The 27,760-nt window shown below is 35.4% G+C and overlaps 2 protein-coding genes across 3 annotated transcripts; one reads left to right on the forward strand and one right to left on the reverse strand.

Annotated features, from left to right (window-relative positions):
* Positions 1 to 11,455: 11,455 nt before the first annotated feature.
* Positions 11,456 to 16,792, forward strand: LOC107864222 (protein unc-13 homolog). The gene is made up of 5 exons (XM_016710541.2): positions 11,456 to 12,277; positions 13,010 to 13,897; positions 14,507 to 14,959; positions 15,120 to 15,306; positions 15,568 to 16,792. Exons 1-5 carry the CDS (start codon positions 11,696 to 11,698, stop codon positions 16,539 to 16,541), a joined length of 3,084 nt encoding a protein of 1,027 aa, XP_016566027.2. The 5' UTR covers positions 11,456 to 11,695; the 3' UTR covers positions 16,542 to 16,792.
* A 65-nt stretch (positions 16,793 to 16,857) lies between these two features.
* LOC107864223 (protein NRT1/ PTR FAMILY 5.2) lies at positions 16,858 to 26,613 on the reverse strand. Of its 2 annotated transcripts, XM_016710543.2 has the most exons (4): positions 26,388 to 26,613; positions 20,954 to 21,171; positions 18,689 to 19,254; positions 16,858 to 18,109 (listed from the first exon to the last, which is right to left on the reverse strand). In XM_016710543.2, the coding sequence occupies exons 1-4, from the start codon at positions 26,518 to 26,520 to the stop codon at positions 17,200 to 17,202; spliced, it is 1,827 nt and encodes a 608-aa protein (XP_016566029.1). In that variant the 5' UTR covers positions 26,521 to 26,613; the 3' UTR covers positions 16,858 to 17,199. The 2 variants fall into 2 exon arrangements, with proteins under 2 accessions (XP_016566029.1, XP_047265010.1); XM_047409054.1 differs by lacking the exon at positions 20,954 to 21,171.
* Between the last annotated feature and the right edge of the window lie 1,147 nt (positions 26,614 to 27,760).

The raw sequence follows: 27,760 nt of genomic DNA on the forward strand, positions 1-27,760 counted from the left end.
GCATGATTTTTGGTGAATTCCCTCTTATTATGAATTTTTCAGATTTCTCATAGCATATGAATTGCTTTGCAATGCATCCTTGAAAAGCACTATATGAAATAATTGAACTCTTGTTATGATTTAAAGGTGGTTTTAAATTACTAAAGAGGGAATCTAGCATGAATGTTTAATGTTCATACTGCATGTAATAAAAAAGTGCATGGATTTGCTAAAGGCACTAGACCACCATATGTTGATGAAGTTTTTGCATGATTTTGACTTGAGTTTCAAAATGTGAAATCTTCTATATCAGTTGCATATTTTTGGTGGTCTAAATTATGCTTTAAATGAAAGATTTAGCTTAATGATTATGGCTCAGAAATCATGACTTGCAAGTCTTGGTATGACGATACCAATTCAGACCAATGTCATATCAGACTCAGACTAATAAACATTTCAGACTATCATGATTTTAGACATTTAAAATGTTGCTTGTACAAAAAAGGTTAAAAATGGGCATACAGAGATGTTAGGTGGTTCCTGAAGAGGGCTTGAGTTCAAGCAACTCATTGCCTAAAATCGTGGTTTGCCGACCCGGGTATATTATTATACACTGACTTAAGTGTCGTGTAGCGTATCAGATTCAGGAACTCCAACCCTTGTGGCATACTCAGGTTGGAGGCTTCCCTTCTGATTAAATGGTTGATTCCATATTGCCCGTGAAATATCAGACTTGTAGGGGATACCACCTAACTCAGAAATACACAGATCAGAGTTTGAGATTTACAGATAGGTTACATGTTTTCAAAAGATGCCCATGTGTTTTCAAAAACTGTTTTATGCATAATGTTTGATGAAAATTTGCTCTCACGTACTATATATATATATATATATATATATATATGTTCAATTACTCTATTTTGGATTGCTTCGCGTGCCAGTACAATTGTGCTGACTCCCCCCTTCCTCCCAGATACTGAGGCACAGTCTAGGGGTCCAGATCCTCAGTAGAGTCTATATATTGGGTTGTCTCAGAGTTCAGTTGGTGAGCCTTCTTTGCTTCAGAAGGCCTAGTCATTTAGGTATTTATTTTAGTATGATTTTTGGTCTGCTGGGGGCCTTGTCCCAGTTATTCAGATAGTATGTCAGTAGAAATTTCGCAAACTGTTGCAGATGTTTATTAAATATTGTTGGGCATGTTTTCAAGCCTTTAACTATTTTAAATTGTTGACCATGTTTCTGTATTATTTTGTCTAATCCGTATTACTTTGATCATATGAATTATGTGCATGATTACCAGATAGACAAAGGGAGTTTTGGGCCTTTGGGTTCAGGAATGCTCGTCATGGCCAGGGCCTCGGTTCGGGTCGTGACAGGTGGGTTGAAGCAATGAAAAATGAGATTCAATCACAAGAAGACAGTAATACATAGATAATTACAGAGCTGCCTAAGGATAAGAAGGTCATAGGATGCAGGTGGGTATACAAAATCAAGTATCAAGTTGATGGTGAAGTTGATAGGTTCAAGGATAGATTGGTTGCAAAAGGATACAACCTAATAGAGGGCTTAGACTATCAGGAAACCTTCTCACCGGTGGTTAAAATAGTAACTGTAAGAGTGGTTATATCTTTAGCAACTGCAAAAAGATGGAGTATTAACCAGATGGATGTATATAATGCTTTTATTCAAGGTGATTTAAATAAAAAAGTGTATATGGATTTGCCTTTAGGATTCAATCATCCATGTGGAAAAGGGGTAGTATGCAAGCTTACAAAGTCCCTTTATGGACTTAAACAAGTTAGTAGACAAAGGAATATCAAATTGACTACAACCTTGCTTACTTTTGGTTTTCAACAAAGTCTCTTCAATTATTCTCTATTTACCAAACATCAAGGAAGGAGCATAGTTGTGGTACTTGTATACATAGATGACCTTCTCATTATAGGATATGACCATGTTCTGATATTGGAAACAAAGAAAATTCTCAAAGATAGTTTCAAGATTAAAGGCTTGGGAGATTTGAGGTACTTCTTGGGGATTGAATTTGCCAAAAATAACACTGGAATTATCATGCATTAGAGAAAGTATTGCTTATAATAAATATCTAATATGGGGTTATCAAGCTCTAGATCTGCAAGGTCTCCTATGTTGAACCAGAAACTTACAAGTATAGAGTTTGGTCTACATTTCTCATATGATGTTAACACTGACAAACCATTAGAAGATCCTGCAGCATATCAAAAGTTAGTGGGTAGATTATTGTATCTGACCATAAAAATACCAGATATTACTTTTGCAGTTCAACTTCTAAGTCAGTTCATGCATAGTCCCAAAACTTCACACATGGAGGCTGCAGTGAGAGTGGTTAAGTATGTGAGTTAGTCACCAGGATTAGGAATATTCATGCCAGCTGATACAGGGAAATAACTAGCTGCATATTTTGATGCTGATTGGGAATCATTCCCTAGGAGGTCTATCAAAGGTCATTTTGTTACATATCGGAACTCATTGATATCATGGAAATCCAAGAAACAAAACATAATTTCTAAAAGTTCAGCAAAAGCTGAGTACATAAGTATAGCATCAATTATGGTAGAAATTGTGTGGTTAGTTGATCTTTTCAAGGAGTTAGGAGTCACCGTGGACCTACCTATACCCATACATTATGACAGTAAATCAGCAATTCAGATTGCAGCAAATCTGGTGTTTCATGAGAGGACAGAACACATCGATATAGACTATCATTTCATCAGAGAAAAAATTCAGCTTGGCATTGTTCAACCTACATACATAAACACAACAGAACAACCTGCAGACTTACTCACTAAAGGGCTCACACGAACGCAACATGACTATCTACTTAGAAAGCTAAGGATGAAAAATATTTTTCATACACCTAGCCTGAGGGAGGATGTTGAGCAGCTGGTTAAATTTACAGTTGTGCATTAATGGTGTCACCAGTAAATTGTTGAGTTAGTTAGTGGTATCACTAGCAAGTTGTTGAGTTGGTTAGTGGTATCACTAGCAAGTTGTTGAGTTAGTTAGTGGTGTCATTAGAGAGTTAGTTTGACAGTTAAATTAATAGGTTCCAATTGTAAAGAAACACTAGTTGCAACTATAAATAGATACATTAGAGGTAGCAGTTTTCAGTTTTTTGCTTCTCTATATTCAATGGTTGAGTAATGAGAATTTTCTTCCTTTTTGCACTTCACTGATATTTTGATTTCATATGGTTTCTTATTCAAAGTTTACCTTTGTTGTTTTGGGTACACAATCTATATGTTTTGCACAAACACTTCAACGGAAGTTCAAGACTATATCAAGAACACATATGAAGTTTTAACACCTTCAACACCAAGTTCTAAGAACTATCAAAGAATTATGTTATTTAAAGAAATAAGATAAAGAATAAATAGAACCAAATCCTCCGATTTCACAGAGTGTCCTTAAGGAATTATTCCACTCAAGTACCTGAGGTTGCGAAATTTTTCCTTTTAGAATAAAATGGCTCACAATCTAAATGTGGTGGTACCTCAAACATTCAGATTCTTCAAACACACTCAACGGCAGATGATCACAAAGAGTTTTTAGAAATAGAAGAGTGCTTTTCAATTCTTAAATTTTTATCCATACCTATGGAAAAAATACAGGTATTTATAGCCATCAAGTATCCCTTCGGAAAGGAAGTAATGATTCATCGGAAAGGTTTATCACTTTTGAACAGTCATGTCTGTCCATTCTGAAACAGTGTGTCTTTTCTGAACAGTCAAATCCAATCGAATAGTCACCTTTTTTCTGAAATAATGTGTCATTTTTTGAAGGGTTGCGTCCCTTTCAAGTAACGTTTCTGCGTTTCTGCATGTATCTACATGGCCTTTTATGGAGAGAAAAAATATTTTTCATTTTTCTTTGGATTTTTTGAATTAATAAATTCCACTTGTTTTTTCAAGTTTCAAATAAAATTTGTCTTAAATATTAATCTCATCGATTATTTGACAAATCCAAATCCAAAGTCAAGTCGAACAAGCGACGACAACAACGGCGTGAGGCACCTCTTGGTTCTTGCCTCACTATCCACTTAAAGGTGTGTTTCTTAATAAGAATACATTAAAGTTGATTTCTCCCACCAATGTGGGAGAAGTATACTTTTCTAAGTAAGTACACTTTCCCTTCAAGACTTTTCCTCCACTTTTCATTTACACCAATTGAACCGAACAATCCCACATGAATGGGGAATGGCTACTCTTTATAAAACTTTACGAACAAGTATGTGATCAGCAAGCAAAGACTGATTGCATCTGGATAAGTAGGTTTTCCTTTAAACTTTCCATAGCAAACATGCATCGGATGCACTCGATCAATTGTTAGATTTGATATCTTTGAAATGTCGAGCTTTAATGTACACCTAAACAACACATGTCACACAACTAGCCTAATACCATTTATGGTTCTCATGGTTTTGTTCATTTCAACCATGAAAACTTTCTTGTTTCATGAGAGCTTAGAGAATAGGCCTTTACTAACATTCTCCTTGTAGCAGCTTCCACTTCACCCTCACATAGGTGATTTCTAAATGTTTAATCCTAAAAGTTAAACTATTTGATCAAATCTGCAAAAGTTAGATAATTATTAAAAGGCTTCACACCATAAGCCTTATCCTTATTTACTAAACATTGTCTACATCATGAGAATGGGTTGGGTATATTGACAATTTTGAAACTATCAGTTACAACTTTGTTTGATCTTCTTGAACCTAACTCTTGGGATCTCTAGTATGATAGGTAGAGTTACCTCCAAGCTGATTTGTCCAAGGCCGTAAACTCATTCCCTTCGATGTTCTCTCAACTCCCTCTCTATATAGGCCTTTTGTAAGTAGATCCGATACATTATCCTTTTACTTCACATAGTTAACAGTGATAATTCCACTAGAGAGTGGATCTCTAACGAAATTATGTCTCTATCTTATAAGACGAGATTTACCATTATACATCATGCTCCCTGCCCTACCTATTGCCATTTGGCTATCACAGTGTATATATACTGGTGCCAATGGTTTGGGCCAATAAGGAATATCTTCCAAGAAATTTTGGAGTGATATGGGTATAACCATGAAGATGCATGTTTGTAAGATATATTGAACCCGAAACTTGGAGTGTGAAAGTAAAGTGTAAATGAGGACTTAAAAAGGGTCCAAAACCATCCATATAATGCTCTCCAAGGGCACCCACTTGAAGACTTGAGACGAAGGGATCATTTTGGACATTTCACACCTTGTTTGTAAACTACTATATAAGGAACCTTTTAGGTAATTTGTTAGGAGACTTGGCTGAATATTGATGTTGTATCACACTAAGAAACATTTCTCTCTTATGATAAAGGCTCCCATAGCCGAAATCCATGTAAATAGGATTTTCAACTTGAGGGTGGAATCTCTCATGTTGGATTCATGCTTGGAAATGTTGGGTGAATTGAGAGATCAAGGTCCCTCTTATTCCTACGTAGGATATAGGTTAGTGTTGTGTGTAGTATTAAAGGTCCAAGAGTGTAATAATTCTTGGGTTGTTAATATTATTGCCTCATTTGGTCTATCTATCTATCTTTACCTTTCAGATTTGTAATGGACTATTTTGTGTCTTTGTTGAATCTGAATTTTGTAATCATTGTGTGCATCTTGTTCATTGTGTATTGTGGTTGTTTTGGTGTTGAAAACACACCTCTTTATCTTGTTATTGTGTGGTTATAGCAAATCCGAGAGTGGTCTCCATCTTAGTCCTCAAATCCTTCAGATTAGTGGACTGTTTTGGAGTTGTTTCGTGTTTCTCTTGTTTTTTCCGTATCACGGAGCCATTCAGCTTCTTCACCTGCTTTATATAATATGATAAATTCTGATTCCATTGTACGGCGAGGAATATATGTCAGTTTGAACGATTTTCAAGAGACTACTCCTCCACCTATAGTAAATACATATCCACTCGTGGATTTTACTTTATGTGATTTAGTGATCCAATTTGCATCACTATATCCTTCAATTACCGTGGGATACTTATTATAATGCAAAGCATAGTCTTGGGTATATTTAAGAAAGCCCAAAACTCTTTTCATTGCCATCTAATGAGTTTTATTGGGATTACTCGTATACCGACTCAATTTTCTAATAGCACATGCTATGTCTGACATTGTAAAATTCTTGATATACATTAAACATCCCAAAACTCTTGCACATTCCAACTGTGAGTCATTTTCACCTTCATTCTTCTAAAGTGCGAAGCTCAGGTTCAATGGAATCTTGGCAATACCAAATTTCAAATACTTGAACTTGTCAAGTACCTTTTCAATGAAATGAGACTGTGACAACGCCAATCCTTGTGGAGTTCTATGGATTGTTATTCCTAAAATCACATTCTCAACTCCAAGGTCTTTTATATCAAACTTGATCTCAAGCATTCATTTCGTAGCATTTATGTTAGAAATGTCTCTACTGATGATCAACGTATCATCCATATACAAACAAAATGACCTTGTGATTTGGAGTGTCTTTAATGTAAACACATTTATCTTGAACCTGTTTGCCAACATGGTTTGGTCAAACTTTGCATTCCACTATTTAGGTGTTTGTTTTAGTCCATAAAGTGACTTAACAAGTCTGCACACCTTCTTTTCTTTACCAGAAACCACAAAACCCTTAGGTTGTTCCATATAAATTTCTTCCTCCAATTCTCCATTTAAGAATATTGTTTATACATCTATTTGATGGATTTCAAGACCATATACCGCCACCAAGGCAATTTACATCTGAATTGATGCTATCCTTGTTACGGGCGAGTATGTGTCAAATTAATCAAGGTCTTTCTTCTGGTTGAATCCTTTTACTACAAGTATTGCCTTGTATTTGTCAATAGTACCATTCACTTTTATTTTTCTTTTGAAGATCCATTTAGAACCTAAAGATTTATTTCCTGGAGGAGGATCAACCAACTCCCAATTATGATTGCTCAAGATTGAATTAATCTCATTATTGACTAACTCTTTCCAAAAGGATGAGTCTGAAGACGTCATCTCTTCTTTAAATGTTTGAGGCTCATTTTCTAAGAAAAATGCTACAAAATTTGATCCAAATGAAGTTGACTTTCTTTGACGTGTGCTACATCTTGGATTCTCATCATTATGTACATCCTCGCTTGATTTATCTCGAGGTCGTTTAGACCCTCTACTAAACTGTTCATGTCTATTTTTATACGGACAGATATATTCAAAGAACTCATCATTATCTAATTCAATTATCGTATTTTCATTGATATCCGAATGTTTAGATTTATGAACCAAAAATCAACATGCTTTACTACTTTTAGCATATCCTATGAACACGCAGTCTACTATCTTAGGTTCTATTTTCACCCTTTTAGGTATAGAAACTTGGACTTTTGCTAGACACCCTCACACTTTGAAATATTTCAAGTTGGATTTTCCTCCTTTTATTTTTCATATGAAATGAATTGTGTCTTACTATGGGGCACTCTTTTGAGTATTCGGTTAGTTGTACAGATAGCTTCCCCCTACAAGGTTTGTAGTAAAACCTAAACTTATAAGTGAGGCATTCATCATTTCTTTTAAGATTCAATTTTTTCTTTCTGCAATTCCATTAGATTGAGGTGAATACGGGACCATAGTTTGATGGATAATTCCATTCTCTACACATATTTCTGCAAATGGAGATTTATATTCTCTGTCCCTATCACTTCTTATCGTTTTGATCATTTTCTCTAACTAATTTTTAATTTCTATTTTATATTGCCTAAATGCATCTATTGCTTCATCCTTACTATTTAGCAAATAGACATAACAGTAATTCATGTAATCGTCAATAAAAGTTATTAAATACTTTTTTCCACCACGAGATGGTATTGACTTTATATCACAAATATCAGTGTGGATTAAGTTTAAGGGATTGAAATTCCTTTCAATGGACTTAAATGGATGTTTAGCATACTTTGATTCCACACTCATTTGACATTTTGATTTATTGCACTCAAAGTTTGGCAAAACTTCTAACTTAATCAGTTTTCGCAAAGTTTTATAATTGACATGTCCTAATTATTCATGACACAATTTATTAGACTCAAGCAAGTAAGAAGAAACAGAAATTTTACTGATTTCAACTGTCATTACATTCATCTTAAATAGTACCTTAGTGAGGTAGCCTTATCCTATGTACCCTTTATCCTTTGCTAACTATAATTTTTCTAAAAACAAATACACGTTTGAATCTATTTTTGTCAAGAAGTGATACGAAAATCAAGTTATTTCTTGACTCCGATACATAAAGGACATTGTTGAGAGTCAACACTTTGCCTAACGTCATTTTCAAGCAGACTTTTTCCGTTCCATCAACTTTTGTAGTTGCGGAGTTTTTCATATAGATCTTCTCTTCGTCTTGAGCCAGAGAAAATGCAGCAAACAAAGATTGGCACAAACGTGGTGGTTGGCACTAGAATCCATCCACCATTCTCTTAGATTTCTCACCAAGTTACATTCAAAAAGCATGGCACATAGATCCTCTATTTCATTATTAGATTCAGCCATATTGGCTTGATCCTTCTTTTTGCCTTTCTTTGGGGCATGACAATTTGTTGACTTGTGGTCAATCTTGCCACAATAAAGTACTTTCCCTTAAATTTCTTCTTAGGTCGATTGCTTTATTGTCCATCTTTCTTCCACTTCTTTGAGTTGTTGGGGTCGTCTTCTACAATTTAGCTCCATTCATTGTGGAATTTCCTTTCAACCTCTTCTCTGCAGATTTATTGTCTTCCTCAATGTGCAACCTCACAATAAGGTCTTCGACTTTCATCTCCTTTCTTTTGTGATTCAAGTAATTTTTAAAGTCCTTCCACAAAGGTGGTAACTTTTCTATTATTGTAGCAACTTGAAAGGGCTTGTTCACAACTAAACCTACAATAAAGCTCATGTGAACATTAAGAATATTTTTAACATGTTCAAATAAGATATTCACCATATTCATACCTTCGGCAAGGAGATCGTGGATGATAACTTGCAATTCCTATACTTGAGATACGACAGTCTTATAGTCAATTATTTTGTATTCAAGGAATCTTGCAACAAATAACTTCTTAGTTCCAGCATCCTCAATCATATATTTCTTTTTCAGTGCATTCCACAACTCTTTTGATGTCTTTATTATGGCGTAAACGTTGTATAAATCATATTGGAGGCCACTTAGGATATACTTCCTACATAGGATATCAGAATGTTTTCATGCCTCTATTACAACGAACCGCTCCTTGTCTAAAGTTTGTTCGGGTAATTTTGGAGCATCTTCAGTTATTAATCTTTGAAGACACACGGTTGTCAAATAGAAGAACATTTTTTGTTGCCACCGCTTGATATTTAATTTAGAGAATTTTTTGGGTTTTTTTCGCTAGTGTCATAGTGGGTGGCGTAGTTGTGCAACTGGTTGTAGCAACATTCGTTGCTACTACACTTGTCCCACCATCAGTTACATAACCATTAGTAGTCATCTTTCCTATCACAAAAAGACAGTCAACTTTATTATATCAAAATACTAATTACAAGTTTGAATCAACTTTAAACACAACTTGTTTCTAGTTTAACAATGAAGTTTTTATTTCTCCAAATCATTGACCGAATGACCTTTAACTTGTGATGTAGTTTTTATTTCTTCAAATCACTTGTTAAGTTCAAACAAAGTAGAAAGCATAAAACTATAATCTCCAGAAATCAAACAATACAAATTACGAAAAAAAAAGTTTAATTCCTTAAGATTGTTGTTTCGGATACACAATCTGTATGTTTTGCACAAACACTTCAACACAAGTTCAAGATTGTATCAAGAACAACTATAAAGTTTTAACACCTTCAACACAAGTTCTACAAACACTATCAAAGAAGTATGTTATTTAAAGAAATAAGATAAAGAAGAAATAGAACCAAGTCCTCCAGTTTCACGGAGTGTTCTTAAGGAATTAATTTCCCTCAAGTACCCGAGGTTGCGGGATTTTTTCTCCCAGGATAAAATGGCTCACAATCTGAAAGTGGTGGTACCTCAAACGTTCAGATTCTTCGAACATACTCAACGGCAGATGATCACAAAGAGTTTTTAGAAGTAGAAGAGTGTTTTTAAATCCTTAAATTTTCATCCATACTTCAGGAAAAAATACAGGTATTTATAGCCATCAAGTGCCCCTTCAGAAAGAAAATAATGGTTCATCAAAAAGTCTATCACTTCAAAACAGTCATGTCTGTCCATTCCGAAACAGTGTGCCTTTTCTGAACAGTCACATCCGACCGAACAGTCATCCCTTTTTTCTGAAAACTATCAAAGAAATATGTTATTTAAAGAAATAAGATGAAGAAGAAATAGAACCAAGTCCTCCGATTTCACAAAGTGTTCTTAAGGAATTAATTCTCCTTAAGTACCTGAGGTTGCAGAATTTTTTCTCCCTAGATAAAATGGCTCACAATCTGAATGTAGCGGTACCTGAAACGTTCAGATTCTTCGAATACACTCAACGACAGATGATCACAAGGAGTTTTTAGAAGTACAAGAGTTTCTTTCAATCCTTAAATTTTCATCCATACCTGTGAAAAAAATACAGGAATTTATAGCCATCAAGTGCCCCTTCGAAAAGGAAGCAATGGTTCATCGAAAAGGTTTATCACTTCGGAACAGTCATGTCTGTCCATTTCGAAACAGTGTGTCTTTTCTGAACAGTCACCCCTTTTTTTCGAAACAGTGTGTCATTTTCTCGAAGGATTGCGTCCCTTTCGAGTAACATTTCTGCATTTCTGCATGGCGTTTTATGGAGAGAAAGTGAGCAACGACGACAACAACGGGGAGAGGCACCTCTTGGTTCTTGCCTCACTATCCACTTGAAGGTGTGGTTCTTAATAAGAATACATGAAAGTTGTTTTCTCCCACCAATGTGGGAGAAGTATACTTTTCTTAAGTGAGTACACTTTCCCTCCAAGACTTTCTCTTCATTTTCCATTCAAACCAATTGAACCCAACAATATTTCATCATTTAGTTAGTTCTAGGGACAGAGGTAGGGTATTGAAAAGGGTTCATCCAATGATACAAAGCCCCTTTATCAAAAAATTACACTTAAAATGGATGGTCAAAATTGAACTCTGGCTCTTTGATTTCTTCATATGTTTATATTCTGAATTTCTCAAGTGGAAGCCTTGATTCTGCCACTAAAAAAAAAATGCTTAAAAGTCAAAAGCACTTAAAAATAAGTCAATTCAAGCACCCTTGACAGGAATAGCTAGCTAAATGTTTATGTGGTCAAGGTTACAACCATTCCTCAAAGATGTACTTATATTGTCTAGAAAAGAAATAAATTAATTGTCAAAAAAATTAAATAAATAAGATAAAACATTGGACAAAAAACATTTCTTTACTATAAATTTCTCTCTTTCACCACCTTTGGTTGTTCGTTTTCTTCGGACAAAATACAATAAAAGTTTCCCCTAACCATCTATTCTTTTCCTCTTAATTAATTTCTCTTTCTTTTTTCTCTCCACCTATAGCTTTTTCTTCTCTCTTTCTCTCTTCTTTCATTCTTTGCCTCGAAAAATAAAAGTGTAATGCTCACCGGTTTCTCTCTCCACCCTCTTCCGACAGATATCTAATGAAATTCCATATCCGTCGAGGAGTTTGTTTGTCGTAGGAGTTGAATCATGATGGCACCTACTACGACCAGCAACAGCATGATGCAACATCATGGCCATGCAAATACTATTGGCGAAGATGTTGCATCCGTTGACATTGACCTAATGTGTCCTTTCGAAAACATTGATGGTCTTCATCGTGACCATTTTCGTGATGCGGCTTACGAGATATTCTTCACAGCATGTAGGTCATCCCCAGGGTTTGGGAGTAGGACAGCTCTATCATATCATAGTCCGTCGGAAGGAGGAGATGGAAGTGGATCCGGGGTTGGATCTACCAGCCCCGGATCCCCGGTGAAGCCATCCGGGGTGGGGATGGCCGTTACAAGTAAGGTGAAAACCGCGTTAGGGTTGAAAATGCTGAAGAGGTCACGGTCACGTAGGGCTAGCTCTTATGGGGGCAACCCTTCGTCACCACCCAGCTCTGGGGGTGGTGGCACGAGTCCCAAGGTGGCATTCACCGTGCCCTCGCACGGTACGAGGGCACGGAGGCCAATGACATCGGCTGAGATTATGAGGCGGCAAATGCGGGTGTCAGAACAAAGTGATAGTAGGCTACGTAAAACTCTTATGAGAACTCTTGTTGGCCAAGTACGTACATTATGTCTATTTTGAATGTGTTTGATGTCTTTTGCATGCATTAGAAAAACACAAAATACTAGAAAATATTCTCTTTCATGCTGAACGCACCCTTAGTATATATACCTAGTTCAATTTGTGTAAGCCTATTTTCTTTTTGGTTCAATTTAAAAAGAATGACCTTTTCTAAATATGAAAACAAATCTAATTTGAACTTTTTGTTTTACCCTTAAAGCAAAACCATTTATAACCATCGAAATATAATGACATGTTTAATATCGGAAGTTTCAAATGTCTTAGCTGCAAACATGTCAGGACATGTTTAAGAACATAAGTTTCAAAAATCTTTCTTTCTTAATTAATTTCATGCTCAATCAAATAGGTTCATAGAAATTGTAATCTGTGTTGCTTGGACTTTTCAAAGATATCATTGCATGTGCGTAGGATCCTCCAAAAGTAGTGTAATTTTTTATGCTTTGATAGAAGGAAGACTACGTTATGCAGAGCCCGAGCAATATAGATTATAAGATGGAGAACTAGTCCATAATTATGTTGTTCGGACTCTCCAAAAATGTTGTCTCGTCTATACCAGATCCTTGAAAATACACTACTTTTGAAAAATCTGACATTTAATTAGCAACATTATTGAAGAGTTCGAGCAACACATGCTCATATGACCAGCTTTTCTATGTGCATGAATGTAAGATGGAAAGCCTGATAGATATGTTGTGAAAATTTGTACAGATGGGAAGACGAGCAGAGACAATTATCTTACCATTAGAGCTATTACGCCACCTTAAACCATCCGAATTCAGCGATTCTCACGAGTACCATCAATGGCAAAAACGCCAGTTCAGGATCCTAGAAGCAGGCCTTCTCCTTCACCCTTCACTTCCAGTAGAAAAATCAAACACATTCGCGAAACGCTTCAGAGAGATCATCAGATCAGCTGAAACTAAAGCCATTGACACTGGCAAGAATTCGGAGACAATGAGAGCACTGTGCAATTCAGTAGTTTCCTTAGCCTGGAGAACCGTTGATGGCTCAGCAACTGATATTTGTCATTGGGCTGATGGATTCCCTTTAAATGTACATATTTATACTGCTCTTTTATCCTCTATTTTCGACATGAAAGACGATACAATGGTTCTTGATGAAGTCGACGAGCTTCTTGAATTGATGAAGAAGACATGGGTAATTTTGGGTGTCAACAAATCACTTCATAACTTGTGTTTCACTTGGGTGTTATTCGAACAGTACATTGTCACCGGACAAGTTGAGCCTGATCTTCTTGGCGCCGCGATGATCATGCTGAGTACTGAAGTTGCTAATGATGCTAAGAAAGTGGATAGGGAGCCTTTTTTTGTTAAGATGTTGGCAAATGTGTTGATATCTATGAGGGAATGGTCAGAGAAAAGATTGGTTAATTACCATGAAAGTTGCAATAAAGGAGGTGCTGGAATGTTGGAGAATAATCTTCCTCTGTTCTTCGCGGCCACGAAGATATTAGAGGAAGATATTCCGGGCTATACATCTGACGAATCTGAGAAAGTTAACGAACTCGCGGATGATTCAGCTGGAAATAAAGTCTGTTACTTCATCCGTTCGTCCATGAGGGATTCATTCGCTAAGGTATAGTATTCTGGATTTAAGTTATATATACTGACAATATACAGAATTTTGTATTTAATCTGTTATATTAGCTTGCAACATCCCCTATTTTCTATGTTAGTAGTTCCACTTGTTATAGACAGATACTTGAAGTTGACTTTAGAAGTTAAATTTTAGTATTTTAGCAAGTTAACGGTCAAAAACACACCTAAAATATCCCAGTATTTTAAATCTCATACCTGAACTATCTAGTCTGCGAGTTTCCTACCTGAACTATCTACAACTATTTAACAAAATACACCTCAACTATTAGTCGTTCACTTCTCCTACCTGAATGATGGTGATATTCCAAGTATGAAACTCTAAAACCTTGATATTTTAGGTGTGTTTTTGACCCGTCACTATATTTTAGACTATTGTTTAACCTATGTTGCCGGACTCTTTAAGAATATTGTTGGATGCATGTTCGTCAAATCCTTCAAAAGCTATGCATTTTTGGAGCATCAGAAACAGGCACGACAGTATTTCTGGAGGGTTCAATCAACATCGCTTTCAACCCTTTCAGTTTTATTTATTTACAAGTTTCTTGACTGTAACATCATTATTTTTCTTGCTTAATGTGGAAAATAGATGTTGGAAGAAATAAACATAGATGGTGCAAGTTTTGAATTGGAAGAAGTGAGCCAAACACTAATTAAGTTAGCCTATGAAGCTGAAGAATTAGCAGCTAAGGAGAATGTTACTTTCAGCCCTATACTCAAGAAGTGGCATCCTAATGCAGCAGGAGTAGCAGCTGTGGCATTACATTCTTGCTATGGAACTTTGTTGAAGCAATACCTCACGGGCGCGACTTTGCTCACAAATCAAACAGTTTTGGTATTGCAGAAGGCTGGAAAACTTGAAAAAATTTTAATCCAAATGGTCGTGGAGGATTCGGATGAATGTGAGGATGGAGGCAAAGCCATAGTGAGAGAAATGGTTCCATATGAAGTTGATTCAATCATAATGAATCTATTAAGGAAATGGATTCAAGAAAGGTTGAAGAAAGGGAAAGAGATTATTATGAGGGCAAAAGAAACCGAAGTAAGTCTTTCGTGTGTTTACTTATTTATATTCTGAATCTCCTTAGTGAAAATCCTGAATCTGCACTGTAGTAATCTGTCTAGTTACTAATTTAGGAAAGTTTTGTGTTTTGAAATGCTCATACTAAATGGGGTTCATGGTTAAAAACTTTGATATGCAGACATGGAATCCAAAATCGAAAACTGAACCATATGCACAATCAGCAGTTGATCTTATGAGACATGCCAAGGAAACTGTGGAAACTTTCTTTGAAATTCCAATGGCCATATCAGATGACCTAGTAGGGGATCTTGCTGATGGCTTTAAGCATTTATTCAAAGAGTATGTTACCTTTGTCACATCCTGTGGTAAGAAGCAATTCATAAAACTCATTTCATTCCATACCTAAAGACATCAAAATTTTTAGTTTATGAGTTCTGAATAGATTATTTTTACATATTAAATGAACTTTTATACGGGGTTTGAGCCAGAATTACTAGGTTCTATCGAACTTGTAACCGCCACTATGGCTCTTCCCCGGCCTAAAGAAGGATAAGAGAAACGAATTTCCCTTTTTGAAAATGCTCAAATAGTTTATTTGTTCTTTTGACTTTGCCATTCTTTTATAGGGTCAAAACAAAGCTACATTCCTACACTCCCTCCTCTAACAAGATGTAGCCAAGATTCAAGGTTTTCCAGACTGTGGAAATTTGCTGTTTGCAGTGTAGGAGAAGATGAACAAAATCGTCATATAGCAGATGAAGGCAATCATCCCCGCCTTTCAACAAGCCGAGGGACTCAACGCTTATATATAAGGCTAAACACTTTGCATTACTTTCTTCTCCAACTCCATTCCCTTGATAAAACTCTATCAATCTCCTCGAAAATTGTCCCTTCTTCAAGAAGTCGTCACAACAAGAATAGACAGATAGGGAGCTACTCTTACTTTGATCACACGCGTTCAGCCATCCAAGCAGCTGTACAACATGTATCAGAAGTTGCTTCTTATCGTCTAATTTTCTTCGATTCTCACTCTGTATTCTACGGTAACCTCTACGTCAGGGACGTTGAGAACACACGTATACGACCAGCATTAAAGGCACTCAAACAAAACCTGACTCTTTTATGCGCGATTCTCACTGACAAGGCTCAACCATTGGCCTTAAAAGAAGTGATGAAGGCTTCTTTCGAGTCCTATCTCATGGTTTTACTAGCAGGAGGAAGCAAGAGAATCTTTTCGAGAGCCGATCATGGGATAATAGAAGAGGACTTTGAGAGCCTAAAGAGGTTGTTTTGTACTTGTGGTGAAGGATTGATAGTAGAGGATGTTGTGGACACAGAAGCTGAAACGGTCGAGGGGGTGATCGCTCTAATGGGGCAATCAACTGAGCAATTGGTTGAAGATTTCAGCATTGTGGCTTGTGAAGCTAGTGGAATGGGAATTGTGGGATCAGGACAGAAACTACCTATGCCACCAACAACAGGAAGATGGAACAGATCAGATCCCAATACAATCTTGAGGGTAGTTTGTCATAGAAATGACAAAGCTGCTAATCAATTCTTGAAGAACACATTCCAATTAGCAAAGAGGAGGCCATATTGAGTAAACAGGCCAAAGCATATCATTAAGAATATCACATGTACTGAAAAATAAACACGAAAGGAAAAGAAAATGGAAGAGGAAGTACTTTACTTTTCGTGGTGGAAAGCGCTAATGAAAAACACTTCAGCTATCTTTTTCTATATCTTGAGAGATTATTATTTTGACCACATTTTATTGTATATAGTGAATATGATTATATTAGCATATGAGTTGGAGACGAAATTTATAGTGAAGGTAGAGTGAATAGATCATCGAAGTCTACTCAGATTATGAACTATTTCCTTTAGAGATATCAGCTATAGAATTGAAAATGCTGTTCAATAAAATACACATGACCTTTCATATATTGAAACAACTATATTTAACTGATTATCATTACAATGGTGTGAAAATCATAACAAAGAGATAGGAGGTGAACAAAACTATTGTCCTATATAGCTGTGTTACTTGGAATCTCAAAAAGTACTGATGCATCAGTGTTGGATCCTCCAAAAATGCATAATATTTGGTGGACGCGACAGGGTGAGGCTGCATTTTCGGAGGATCTGACACTGGTGCAGCGGCATTTTTGGAGGATCCGAGCCATAGCCAATATAGTACACTACCTAGCTAAAACAGAAAAGAAGTTTAGAGCAAAGTAAATATGTTAGTTCAAATCCTATGTAGAACCATTAACCTGTGTGTTGGTTGAAGCTTCTTGGCTATTAGTTACACGATGTTTCGATCCGATCTCCAATTCTTGCCTTAGCACAGCCAGTGAATCAGAGACTTCAGCTTTGTATACATAAAACTTGCTCACAAACAGGAAAAAGATGAAGTTCAATAAGTTGAGTATCGCGAAGAACGCGTAGTAATAGTCAAGATGAGATGCATTCAGGTTGTTTAGTATCCATCCTCTGTGGTTCCCATGCTTTTTGGTAATATCAGAAACTGTCGAAAGCAAGAAGCTACTAATGAAACTCCCAACACCAAGACTAGTCATTGAATAAGAAGTTCCTAGACTTTTCATGCCTTCTGGTGCTTGATCATAGAAAAACTCAATCTTGGCTACTTCCAAGAATGCATCAGCTGTTCCCATAAGAATGAATTGAGGTAACAAAATGAATATGGATAACGGTAATTGTTTTCCACTTTCGACTAGACCATGATCCCTTGCTACACTAAGCCTATGCCTCTCAACGAACGATGCAACTAACATGATCACAATATGGAAAGCCATTCCAATTCCCATTCTCTGAAGTATGTTTATACCTCTTGGATTTTTCGTCAATCTTTTCGCGAGTTTCATGAAGAATCGGTCATACAGCACAACGGATACTAGCAACGATATGGTAACGAAAGCACCTAGACTAGCTGGAGGGATGTTGAAATTACCAATGTTTCTCTTAAGGGTTGTACCTTGTTTGACAAAAAGTGTGTTGATTTGAGCTATCATTGTGCTTGGAATGAATGTAGCAACCAAGATTGGTATCATTCTTAGCATTTGCTTAGTCTCTTCCACTTGAGTAACTGAACATAACATCCATGGATCAGTTGTGTCTACTTTAACACAAGCTTTATTCAAAAACCTGCATCACAATTTTTTACATTATTATTGTGTCATCAAGAACAAAGGAATGAGAAATATTCCCTCAATCCCACAGAGAGTTTCTTGATTTGGAATATGAGGTTCAAACTAACTAATCATCAGTGCGAATTCGGAGATAAAATCTTTAATTCTTTTGAAATAAAATTTAGTATGTATTTAGACATTACATAAAAGTATAAGTCACAATAGTTGACTATTCAAAATATTTAGAAGGTATTTGAAAAATAGTATGGTCAAAATATATATCTTTTGACTGTCCAAATAGTAGCTAAATCATTTTGGGACGAAAAGAGTAATTTGTTTGGCCAAACATTCAGAATCTGTTTATTTTGAAAAGTGTTTCTATAGTACTTCTCGAGAGCAATAGTTGTTTGTGTTTGGCTTATCAATGTTTTAAAATAAGTCTACAACTACTCAAAAATGCTTCTTTTTTACCTAAAATTTGACCAAACGACTCAACTATTTAAAGTAAATGTTTTTTAAAACTAGAAAAAAACACTTTTGGCTTTCGAGAAATTCGACGAACAAGTATAAATATATTTCAATATTATGTACAAACCTTAAAGTAGGAGTGGAGTCAATTCTAACTTTTCCATTCTTGGTATATTCTCCCAAATCAAGCTCATACAACTCTTTTGGATCACTAGGGACTTGAACATTCCATTTCCTTAATGCAGCAATAACGACTCTAGCCATTCTTGTAAATGGGCTTCCTCTGGGCTTTTTATGTCTATAAAAAGCTGATCCAGCCAAAAATATCATTATAGATATAGCAAGGCCCAATGTTGGAAGCCCATATCCAAGTGACCAACCCACATTGTCTTGAATGTATACAAGCACAGTGTTAGCAAAGAGTGTCCCTAGGAAAATACTGAACATCCACCAATTGAAAAATGAAAGTTTTTGTGATTTTTCCTTAGGGTGAAACTCGTCGAATTGGTCGGCGCCTATCGTGGATATGTTGGGCTTCGTGCCACCCGTGCCGACGGCTAAGGTGTAGAGTGCACCAAAGAAGACAGCTAGTTGAAGTGTGGAGGCTTTTTTGCAGTCAGTTGCAGTTGGATTGGCACAAGGAGGTGGCTTTAGGCCATGGATTGATACTGCTAGTGTTAGTAGTGACATACCCTGTGACAAATTTTTAATGAAATTTAGTTAATTGTAACAAGACATGAATTTTCAATGGACGTTCATATGAAATTTAGTTGTGACATGCAATAACAATATAATAATAATCGAGCTAGCACAATCATCACTTGGAAGATTACAATTTCGAGATACCAAACAAATTCCTTAAAACTATTAAAACATACTTGGCCTATTGGCATGCAGATGTGATCGATTAACCAGCTTCAATATCTCTCATAATGTGTTTTCGAAACAAGAAATTTAAATCTAGTAGTTATGCCAGTCAGATTTCCTTAGAAGTATGTGATTTTACTTTTCCAATCAATTAATATAGGAAGAACCCTCGACCTAATATCTACTTTTTGACATTCATGAAATAGTATGTCACTCTAATCTCCACGTTCAGTGTTGTGCTCTTACTGTTGAACCAAAATGATAGATTTATTTGAACTAATTTTCTAGATAAGCATACCAGCTTTGAACATAATTTACAGGAAAGCAACTTGCAGAAAAAAAAAATAAGAAAAGAAAAAGGTATTTGTATATAGTAGAAAATTCAAGCAAAATTCCAGATATTGATTCTCTCTAGAGTCAATAATCAACTGAACTGACAAATGCTATTAAATAAATGCAAGAAATATTATACTACTACGTATTATCTTTGCGTGACTTCATCTTTTTCTTTTTGTTTTATAGTAAGTATTTTTTTGGTAATCACATCATATGTTATCTAGCAAACAATTATCACGTTATTTATCATGTGGTGAAGTTACAAGAGTAAATGCTTTATGGCATTATTCTTACTTTTATCATTTTAATACATGAGCATGACAAATCATCCTAGGTCAATGTCTAATATTGATGGCCTATAACATGAGTAAAACCTTCTCACCCAATTAGTGGACCACTCATTTAACAATAACTGGACTTGAATTTTCTAAACATTAAGTCAACAAGCACGGTATAATCAATCACATGCATACATAATTTTCTAAAGAAGATCAATAACGTATAGTTGGAAATTTCGGTTTTAATAGTCTGTGCATTTTATCTAGTAAGCTGGTGTTGACTAAACAAAGGATGACAAAATTAGCTTTTACATGAATAGCTCAATCTATTTAAATTTGAGCATATTAGTAGTCGTTTTATTTATTAAACCGATAGATTTTGATCCATCTAGTTAAGTTAATCTAAAATTTGGATTGCTTTGGGACATAATCCAATTGACCATGAGAAACCCTGTCAAACCCATCGGTTATAACTTAATTTGTCGTGTAACCATCTTCACCTAGTTCAACTTTCTATTTATTAACTCAATAAATCTTGATAACTTCCCCACCCCCCCGATCCGACCTTTTTGGGCTTCAAAAATATCTTTTAGTGATTTAGTCCATGACCAATAATCTAGTTGATCCATGACATATGACCTACTATCAAAAAAAAGAATTACAATATTTAAATGGCAATGAACAGCATCAAGTCAACCACAGACCCTCATCCCTCAGTTATTAAATCTAATCCTCCAAAAAAAATAAGAAAGTCTATATATTTTGACCTGCAATTCAACTCCCCATTTAACACCCCTAAGCCCTTTATGAATAACAACTCATTATCGATGGCGCTTCATTTAAACTCCTCTCAGTTCAGTGTACTATTATGTATAAATGAAAAAAATACTACTATTATTTTTGCTACGTACCAAGAAATAAATGCCACAAGCAATCAAGAAAGTCCAATAACGTCCAAGAAAGGCGTCCGCAAAGTAGGCGCCTAAGATAGGAGTCATCCATATAGTCCCCACCCAATTTGTCACATTGTTTGAAGATTTCACTGTCCCTTGATGCAACTTCTCTGTTAAATATATTACTAAGTTTGATGATATCCCATAATATGCCATACGTTCGAACACCTCATATACTGCAAAATTCATTCAACAAATATTTACACTAATTTGTCAAGAAAAAAAAAATGCTAAAAGAATGTACATATAACTATTTAATACGTATAGTAGGTGGATTTAAATTGTCATGTGGTTTTAAGTAGTAGAGACGAATTTAGATTTCAAATTTCTATATCGATTTTTATAGTGATTAGTAACGAGTTTGATAAAACTCAATTTTTGCTAAACACTGAATTAGTGTTATAAAGTCATATTATGTACAAATAATTTATTCAAGATTCAGTAAGTAAAATATACAATCTGATAAACTAAAATTTTTTATTTCACACTGAATTTACATATATATATAAAAGTCCATTTAAACTCGTAACTTATAAGTTAGGTCCACCACAGATATGAGCTCGTCAGTCTTGGGCAGTTCTAATTTTTTTTAATTATTATTATTTATTTATTTTGGTAAACGAACTTATTATGGTTGAGTTGGTTGGAGCTAATGGTTGGTGGAATTCATAATAAATGTAGTAAAAAGCTATTAATTCAATTCCCAAAAGGTTGATGGAGAAGTCAATGCAATTAATTTTCGATATATATGATTGGACATTATATTCATTTCTTAATCTTTTATTTAAATAAAATACATTTTTTAAATAAAATTATGAGTACTAAACAAGAAAAACAGATGTACTTTTAACTTTTAAGATAGTCCAAATTTCAAATGCATTTTCTTTATTTAGAATATGGTTCCATAGTTACGTAGCACTCTTTTGATAAAATGCAACTGCAGTATACACGCATGAATTTTCAGAAACTCCTTAGTGACGTGATCACGTCAATCATAGGTGGACCTACAATTCTGTCTGTAAATTCAGCAAGATTCAACAGATTTAACTCAAATTTTATATTTATATTTAAAAATTTATATATATATATATATATATATATATATATATATATATTATATTGATAATTTATTTGAATCAAATATTACTGTTTTTTATAGAATTTATAGATTCAACAGCCTAACTTTAGTTAATCTACCAAACTTAACCTACCATAGGAATTCTTTAAATTTAATTGGCTTATAATAATCATCTGATCCATTTAAAGGATAAATGTAGTAACATACATGGAGTCTTTATTTTACTAGATTTAATGAAAAGATAGAGAAAAATGAGTCAAAAGACCCTCCCAAGTTTTCAATTAAGAAAATGGGACAAGCGGGTCTTGTAAGTTTATTAAAAAAAAAAATTAAGTTTTTGAACAACTGAAATAATTGTTGGATAACTACATTAGTTGTTTGAATAACTTTGCGAAGTTGTCGAACAACTATGTCTATTGTTGAACAACTTCGCAAAGTTGTCGAATAACTATCAAAGTTGCTCTACAACTGGGACAAGTTGTTTGGATGAAAAAACTTTAAAAAAAAATAAAAAAAAAATTATCCCTCACACCTAATTTAAAAAACTTGAGACTCGCATTTAATTGGACAACTTAAAATCTTTTTAATCCAAAGTCCCGAAAAGATAGGACATTATTTCTAGTTGTGGGACATAGATTTTACTATAGTAACGTCTAACATGGGGCATACATACATTATTGAAAAAGTGAAGTTACACGAACCCATAAGCCAACAACGTACGCCCCAAAAATAGAGATCTATAAAACGTGTGTACATCTGCTCTACTAGAATTTGACTTTAAAATGATCTCCAAAATCTCTTGAACATTTACTTATCCATTTGGAATTATCATTAGCTGTGAATATATTCTAATTACCTGGAGAAGGCATACGACAAAGTCCCCAGGGAGGTGCTTTGGAGATGCTTGGAGGTGAGTGGAGTATCGCTGGCATATACCAGAGTAATTAAGGATATGTATGATGGAGCGAAAATCCAGGTGAGGACGGCGGGAGGGGACTCAGAGCATTTCACTGTCCTGACAGGATTGCATCAGGGATCTACTCTTAGTCCCTTTTTGTTTGCGTTGGTGATGGATGTGTTGACGCGGCGCATTCAAGGGGAGGTGCCGTGGTGTATGCTTTTTGCAGACGATGTAGTTCTGATAGATGAGACTTGAGGGGGTGTGAATGACAAATTAGAGGTGTGGAGGCAAACTCTTGAGTCTAAAGGGTTCGGGGTGAGCAGAAGCAAGACAGAGTATGTAGAATGCAAGTTTAATGACGTGAGGCGGGAGAATGAGGTAGTAGTGAAGCTGGAAGCACAGGAGGTATGTAAGAGGGATAAGTTCAAGTATCTTGGGTCAGTGATCCAGAGTAACGGTGAGATTGACGAGGATGTCTCGCACCGTATTGGGGCGGGATGGATGAAGTGGAAACTCGCGTCGGGGATGCTGTGTGATAAGAAGGTGCCGCCCAAGCTTAAAGGCAAATTCTACAGGGTGGTAGTCCGTCCGGCTTTGTTGTATGGAGCGGAGTGTTGGCCAGTTAAGAACTCCCACATCCAAAAAATGAAGGTGGCAGAAATGCGGATGTTGCGCTGGATGTGTGGACTGACTAGAGGGGATAGAGTTCGGAATGAGACTATCCGGGAGAAGGTTGGTGTGACTTCAGTGGAGTGCAAGATGCGGGAAGCACGATTGAGATGGTTCGGACACGTGAAGAGAAGGGGCATGGATGCCCCGGTCCGTAGGTGTGAGAGGCTAGCGTTGGATGGTTTTAGGCGGGGTAGGGGTAGGCCGAAGAAGTACTGGGGTGAGGTGATTAGGCGGGACACGGAACAGTTACAGCTCACCGAGGACATGACCCTAGATAGAAAGGTCTGGAGGGCGCGAATTTCGGCAGAGGATTAGGGCCAGTTTGGGTCGCTAGTGTAGGGAATTACTTGGTGGGGGTTTTATTCATGTTATGATTCCGTGTTCCATGTTTTACTACGAATCTGTGTGCTTTCCTCTGCTTTCCTCTGTTTTATATTACTTATGGGTGCTGTATTTATGTTATCTGCTTCTGTACTTTACTATGTGTTTGTGTGGTATCTCGTGCCTTGAGCCGGGGGTCTATCGGAAACAGCCTTTCTACTTCATCAGAGATAGAGGTATGGACTGCGTACATCTTACCCCCCAAACCCCAGTAGGTGGGAATACACTGGGTTTGTTGTTGTTGTTGTGAATATATTCTAATTAAGCAGACTAACAAAGTATAGATCAATATCTCAATATATTCTACGTTTTTAGCATTTTAAAATCAAACATTTTGTCGTTTAGTATTTTTACCATAGTTGTATTATTGTATTATTTGGTGCTAGTCTTGTTTTGATTGTTATATGTTGTTGTATTACTACTTATTATTTCTTAATTTTATATTACATTCTTTTTTTAGACGGATTATCTAATTTTGAATTAAAAATTCCCTTCTCATAATTTTAATAAAAATTCTGACTTCGGCATAAATAACCAGGAGCACTTTTTTTTTTCAGATAGGAATATGATCGTGACCTCCAATTATAGTGGTTGGACGATGTCTAACCGCATGCTAATACAAAGGAAATCGTTTAGTGGTTGAAGGAGCCACGTTCCTAAATATTACTCAATTCTATCCTTTTAAATTTGCATTTTTCAATTCCTTATTATTTAAAAAAAAAATGTCATAGTTTATAATTAAGAATAATTTAACTTTATAGTTTTTAATTAAATTTATTTTAAATTCTAAATTTCAAAATTTTTTATTTTCCTTCTTATCCCGACAGCGAAATAATTGTTGAAAGGAAATCTTAGAGTAACCGGTAAAGTTGATGTCATGTGGGCAGGAGGTCACAAGTTCAAGTCTTGGAATAATCCTTGCAGAAATAGGCAAAATAACCTTCTAGACCCCTGTACTATGTCGGTTTTGTAAGTTGAACACTTTTACTTACATGGTTGTCATCTGAACCCTTCAACTCAATAAAATTCAACATTTTAAATCCTTTAACCTTTGACTTAATCTATGTGGCATTAAAAATGCTGACTAGGCTAAAACGCGTGTAGTCACGCACGTATGAGAGAGTGAGACACATTTTTTCAGCTTTTGAAATTTAAAAATAATTTAAAAAATTTAAAAAAATATTTTTTAAAAATATAACATTTTTTCAACTTTTTAATTTTAAAAATATTTTTAAAAATAATATTTAAAAAAAAAAAAAAATCTCCCCTCCCCCAGCCCCGTCCAACACCCCACCGTCCCCCCACCCCATCCACCAGTCCACCACCGCCCCCCACCCTATCCACCAGTCCAGTCCACCATCGCCCCCCACCCCATCCACCAGTCCACCACTGTTCCCCATCCAGCACCCTCCCGTCCCCCACCCCGTTCCCCCGTTCTCTACCCTCTCCTCATCCCCCCACCCCGTCTTTTACCCTCTACTCATCAAAAAAGTGTTTAAAATATTATTTTTTCGTAGATTCAGGGGCCCAGATTACAAATATGTAAGTAAAGATGTCTAACTTACAAAATCGACATAGTATAAGGGTCCAGAAGATCATTTTGCCGCATAAATATAAGATGAGGGTGCATAGCGAAAGCTTAATGCATCAGGTTGTTCTTTTATTTATTTAAATTTTATATCAAATCAAATAATTTCACATAAATAGTAACGGAGAGAGTACCATTGGCAAGTACGAGGTATAATAACCGGAGAGGTACATATTACTTTGTTTTATATTAATTTCAAAAAAATGCTTCTTTCTTTTTCTTTTTCTATTTTTGCAACTTTCAACTCTAATTCTCCACTTCGCTATTTTAAATCACAAAATTAAAGGATTTTAACATATTTTAGTACATATCTTTAATTTAAACTGCAAAATTTAAAATCTCTTTGTTTTCTTTAAGTTTAGTGTCAAATCAAAATCAAATTGTGCAGTTCTATAAAAAGGTAAAAGCTAGACTTTGGTTTTCATGGAGATATGGGCATAACAGAACTTCTTCACTTCTAGGCTCCAAGAGTGTTGACTATGTACACAAATGCCTATTTGTCTGTCCATCACTAGACGAGTTTAAATGGAGCGACATAGATAGTAAAAATTCAAAATAACTAACTTCAACTTGTTCGAGATGGAAGCATACATATTATTATGTCATATGTGTATGGATTAAGTTACTCGAACTCTTAAAAATGTTAACTCACTTGTATTGAATCCTCCAAAAATGTACACCTGATGACATTTTTGAAGAGTCCAAGCAACATAGTATGGAAGTGTTGGGGTTGGGAGAGGGTGAGGGGAAGAAGAGAGCTAAGATAACATACCAACAATGAAAGAACAAGCTTTCCATCCACCTGTCTTTGATCTAAGAATAGGATTGCCTTTGAGATCCACAGTTCCATCTTTTGTGTATCCATCATCATGTCCATTTTCATCCACATATTGAGAAGTTGCCATGATTATTAGTTTGTAGAAATTGTTAAGCTATAACTTCAATGAGTGCATTGAGAAATTACAGCTTGTTGAGTTTCTATTTGGCATAGAAAGTATGTTATAACTACTACCTTTATATAGACCGCAACTTATTTGACTTAAGTCATTCAATAGTTTGAGGTGTGCCAAGGTCTTACACGGTATGGATAGTACCTTCATCCTTAATCAGACGTTATCGGTTCGTATCAGTGTAAGTAAGTTCTGTCGGAGAAGGTTTTTCCTTTATAGTGGTGGGCTCAAGATTTAGATGTCATGGATGCTCGGAAGGTTCAAATACATATATTGATACCTAAAGATTTAAGGTTTCGCATGAAAATCAAAACACCTAAATATCTTCTTGGTTTCACAGATGCTTTTTTTTTATTTTATTACAATTTTAATACATTTCTTATATAATTACATCTATCCTCTGTCGGATTTAGCAAATACCGAAGCACTACAATTTTCCACCTAGGTCTGCGGGTCGCCCCTGCCCTTTAAATGAGTTTTACATAGCGGAAATTTAAATTAATATGCCACTCAATGCGATTATCGGATACTGAAAAAACAAAAAAAAAAAAAGTATAAGGTGTAGGCATTAATGGTACAAAAGAATATTTATACCGCCGAAATATATATAAGGTAATTGAAGATAAATCTCAATGACTCGTAACTAACCTGGAATTATAATTGTCTAAAAATAATTGTATCGTTAGTGGGTAGAACTTAAATTCTCAACTCAAATCAACCATCCCTTACACAAATAACCAAGGAGATTTATTATTTACTTTTTTTAGTTATATATATTGATTATATATAATTATAATAAAATATTATAAATGAATTATACATATACAGTATTATATATTCATCGACTATTTTTAATTTAAACGCATTTGAATGGACAACTATTTTAAATTACTTCGGAGTATTGGGTCCCTATCAGATTTCTTTTATCCTCTAGATTTGAACTTCAAATATTTGACTAAGAATAGGGTATCTTGTTCATCTCAGTGTCATTCTAGATGGTTACTTTTAGTATTTGTAGTACTAAAGTTCACGGATTTTGTTAGTATTAAACATAATTAATTAGCATCATAAAATCAGATTAAGATTGAAGGTTGTATGACACCGTCTATAATAATAAATGCCAAAAAATAGGCTAAGTTATATATAGATGTGTGAAATGGATGGATTGGCTTGAATTTGGTCTAATTAAAATGAG

Source organism: Capsicum annuum, chromosome 3 (assembly GCF_002878395.1).
Source record: "Capsicum annuum cultivar UCD-10X-F1 chromosome 3, UCD10Xv1.1, whole genome shotgun sequence".
In the NCBI taxonomy this organism is placed as follows: Eukaryota; Viridiplantae; Streptophyta; class Magnoliopsida; order Solanales; family Solanaceae; genus Capsicum; species Capsicum annuum.

What these genes read in the sequence shown, in the direction of transcription:
- LOC107864222 (XM_016710541.2), top strand. Translation starts at nt 11,696, where the DNA reads ATGATGGCACCTACTACGACCAGCAACAGCATGATGCAACATCATGGC. An exon ending in TGAGAACTCTTGTTGGCCAA is followed by an intron (nt 12,278 to 13,009) that starts GTACGTACATTA and finishes AAATTTGTACAG; the next exon opens with ATGGGAAGACGAGCAGAGAC. An exon ending in TGAGGGCAAAAGAAACCGAA is followed by an intron (nt 14,960 to 15,119) that starts GTAAGTCTTTCG and finishes TTTGATATGCAG; the next exon opens with ACATGGAATCCAAAATCGAA.
- LOC107864223 (XM_016710543.2), bottom strand. Translation starts at nt 26,520, where the DNA reads ATGGCAACTTCTCAATATGTGGATGAAAATGGACATGATGATGGATAC. An exon ending in AGCTTGTTCTTTCATTGTTG is followed by an intron (nt 21,172 to 26,387) that starts GTATGTTATCTT and finishes TGAATTTTGCAG; the next exon opens with TATATGAGGTGTTCGAACGT. An exon ending in CTTGTGGCATTTATTTCTTG is followed by an intron (nt 19,255 to 20,953) that starts GTACGTAGCAAA and finishes AATTTGTCACAG; the next exon opens with GGTATGTCACTACTAACACT.